We start from the raw sequence: 2,540 nt of genomic DNA, 5'->3' as shown, positions 1-2,540 counted from the left end.
ACAATCCCCAATTAAAGAGGCAAAGGTGTCTAAAAGAGGGAGTTTTTGGGAGCATTAAATGCAGCCATTTACTTGCATGCCCCTCTTTTCTTGAATTCTCCTCCCAGCCTCACCCCACCACTACTACCTCCATCAATTAATACACGCACACCATTAATGAATCAATTAATCATATTTATAATTAATCAATTAAGTTAATCATAATTTCAATAAAATCTTGTTATATTTATTTCATAACGGCCTATGTTATCACTTACTTATATTATATAGCTCTATTTATTCCTAAGAAGACCCTTCGCTCTCTCTCTCTCTCTATCTCTCTCTCTCTCTCTAAAACCAAAAGCCTTGGGTTGCTGAAGCTTCAGAAATGGCTGCTGACGTGAGCGCTCTGGTTCGGGTCTTGAATGGGTACAGCAAGGAGGATCAGCATCGGGCGGTAGGGAATGATTCTAGCTGTGAGAAATCTACGGCTCTAATTACCCGTGACCTCCTTGGCGGGTCCTCCTCCTCTACCTCTAAGCTTGTTGAGTCCCAGGAATTGGACCTCGACTTGCAGGTCCCTAATGGCTGGGAAAAGCGTCTAGACTTGAAGGTTCGTCCATTTTCTCATCTGGGTCTCTTTCTTTCGGGGAAAATGTTACCTTTTCCACAATTTACTCGAGAAAATTTTGCTTTTCCCTCATACTTCGTTTTGAAATTCACGATTTTTCTTTGTGAAGATTACTGCGGCCATGTTTTTTCTTTGGAATCTCTTTCTCTGATTTGGATCTCTGTTATTTATAGAGCTTCAATTTTGGGCTTTGCTTTCTTCTTGTGTGAAGAAGATATTGATTCTTATCTATAATTTTCTCGCTGTTCTATGTTTGGTCACCGAGAAATTGGAGGAATAGGAGGAAGAGAATTTTTTTTTGTTTTTTCCCATTGTTGTAAATCATACGGAGAACTCAAATCATTCAGTTCATGAACTAGCGTTGAGCTTTTGGTTTTCCATTCACCCCCAAAAGTTAAGATTTTTCTCAAATTGGATTTTTTTTTTTTTTTTTTTTTTCAGTCTGCAGCCAAACAGAATCTAGAAATTTCGAACCCATTTTTATGTTTGACCATATTCCATATAATAATTAGTTTAGTTCCTTGAACATTATTATTGCTTTATTTAAAACAAATATAAAGATTTTCAATATCACAGTAATTAAGAGCACGAGGATTTTCATTTCCCATTAACCGAATGTTACTCTTCAATGATCTGCCCCTTCTGATCGGACGGCTTAGGATCCTCTAACAGTTGCTTTTTAATCATTATTGAATACCACTACTTTTCTTCCTTGGACCTTGAATCTCTCCCTCTCTCTCTCTCTCTCTAATAAATTCCCATCTTTTATTGGAATAGTCTACCATTAATATCTTATGAATATAAAATTGGAAACTCATGATTTTCTTCGTCTTCTTTTTTTAATTAATAATTAGTTAAGTACGTCACACTTATGCTTAATTTGTGTATATTTTTTGTTTATAATTTTCAATGGTTGCAGTCAGGGAAAGTGTACCTACAAAGATGTAGCACCCCAAATTCACCTTCAATCTCAGAGCACAAGCACCAAACCAATCCAACAGTCCCAAAGCTTCAAGATTTAAATTTCCCACCATCGCCGTCAAAAATCACATTAAATCTTTTTGAAGAGAGCTGCTTGGATTTGAAGCTAATATCATCATCCTCCTCCTCATCCAACAATTACCAAAGCGTCTGCACTCTTGATAAGGTGAAATCCGCCCTTGAAAGGGCGGAGAAAGAGCCGGTGAAGAAGAGATCATCGTTTTGGAAATCATCGGTGTCGCCTTCATATTCTTCATCGTCGTCGTCGATCAAAGAAACCCAAGAAGAAGAACACGAAGATAAGCTATCGTCGTCGCCGATTGCGGCGGGGTGCCCCGGTTGCTTGTCTTATGTTTTGATAACCAAAAACAACCCGAAATGTCCCCGGTGCGCCTCGGTTGTACCGTTGCCGATGATCAAGAAACCTAGGATTGATCTCAACATATCAATTTGAGTTGATTAACGAATACTATCTATGCTTTTTATCCAATATTTTCTTCTTCTTTTTTTGTAGATGATAGATGAGGAGATTAAGGTTTAAGAAATAGATTTGTTAGTGAAAGAAGAACATATTGTACATGTTAAAAGGATGGTGGGTTTTACTAGCATAGTCAATAGAAGTTTTTCATCCTTGTGAATTGTGATTTCCACCCCCCCTCATATTTTCATGATATATATATATATATATATATATATATATATATATATATATATATATATATATATATTTGAAGTGGTAATTAGAAGTAGGTGATCTATCTTTGAAGCTTCATCAAGGATTTTGTATGTATTCAATTTGCAGCATTCAAGGTCAACCATGTAGGTAGATAATCAACTGCAAACATCTGATCAGGAACAGGAATGTTAGACTTTTTTTTTTTTTTTTTTTTTATGTGTGGGTTCAATTTTGTGACAAAAAATACTTTTACTCTTACTCTATCTCCAGTGT

The 2,540-nt window shown here is 36.3% G+C and overlaps 1 protein-coding gene across 1 annotated transcript; it reads left to right on the top strand.

Moving 5' to 3' along the window:
• The first annotated feature begins 281 nt into the window (after positions 1-281).
• On the top strand, positions 282-2,229 carry LOC132175130 (filamentous hemagglutinin transporter). The gene is made up of 2 exons (XM_059586968.2): positions 282-592; positions 1,530-2,229. Exons 1-2 carry the CDS (start codon positions 368-370, stop codon positions 2,043-2,045), a joined length of 741 nt encoding a protein of 246 aa, XP_059442951.1. The 5' UTR covers positions 282-367; the 3' UTR covers positions 2,046-2,229.
• The last annotated feature ends 311 nt before the right edge of the window (positions 2,230-2,540 follow it).

Source organism: Corylus avellana, chromosome 3, assembly GCF_965113065.1.
Source record: "Corylus avellana chromosome 3, dhCorAvel1.hap1.2, whole genome shotgun sequence".
NCBI classification, from domain to species: Eukaryota; Viridiplantae; Streptophyta; class Magnoliopsida; order Fagales; family Betulaceae; genus Corylus; species Corylus avellana.
The sequence above is the reverse complement of the archived record's forward strand: the minus strand, read 5'-3'. Positions and strand labels throughout refer to the sequence as shown.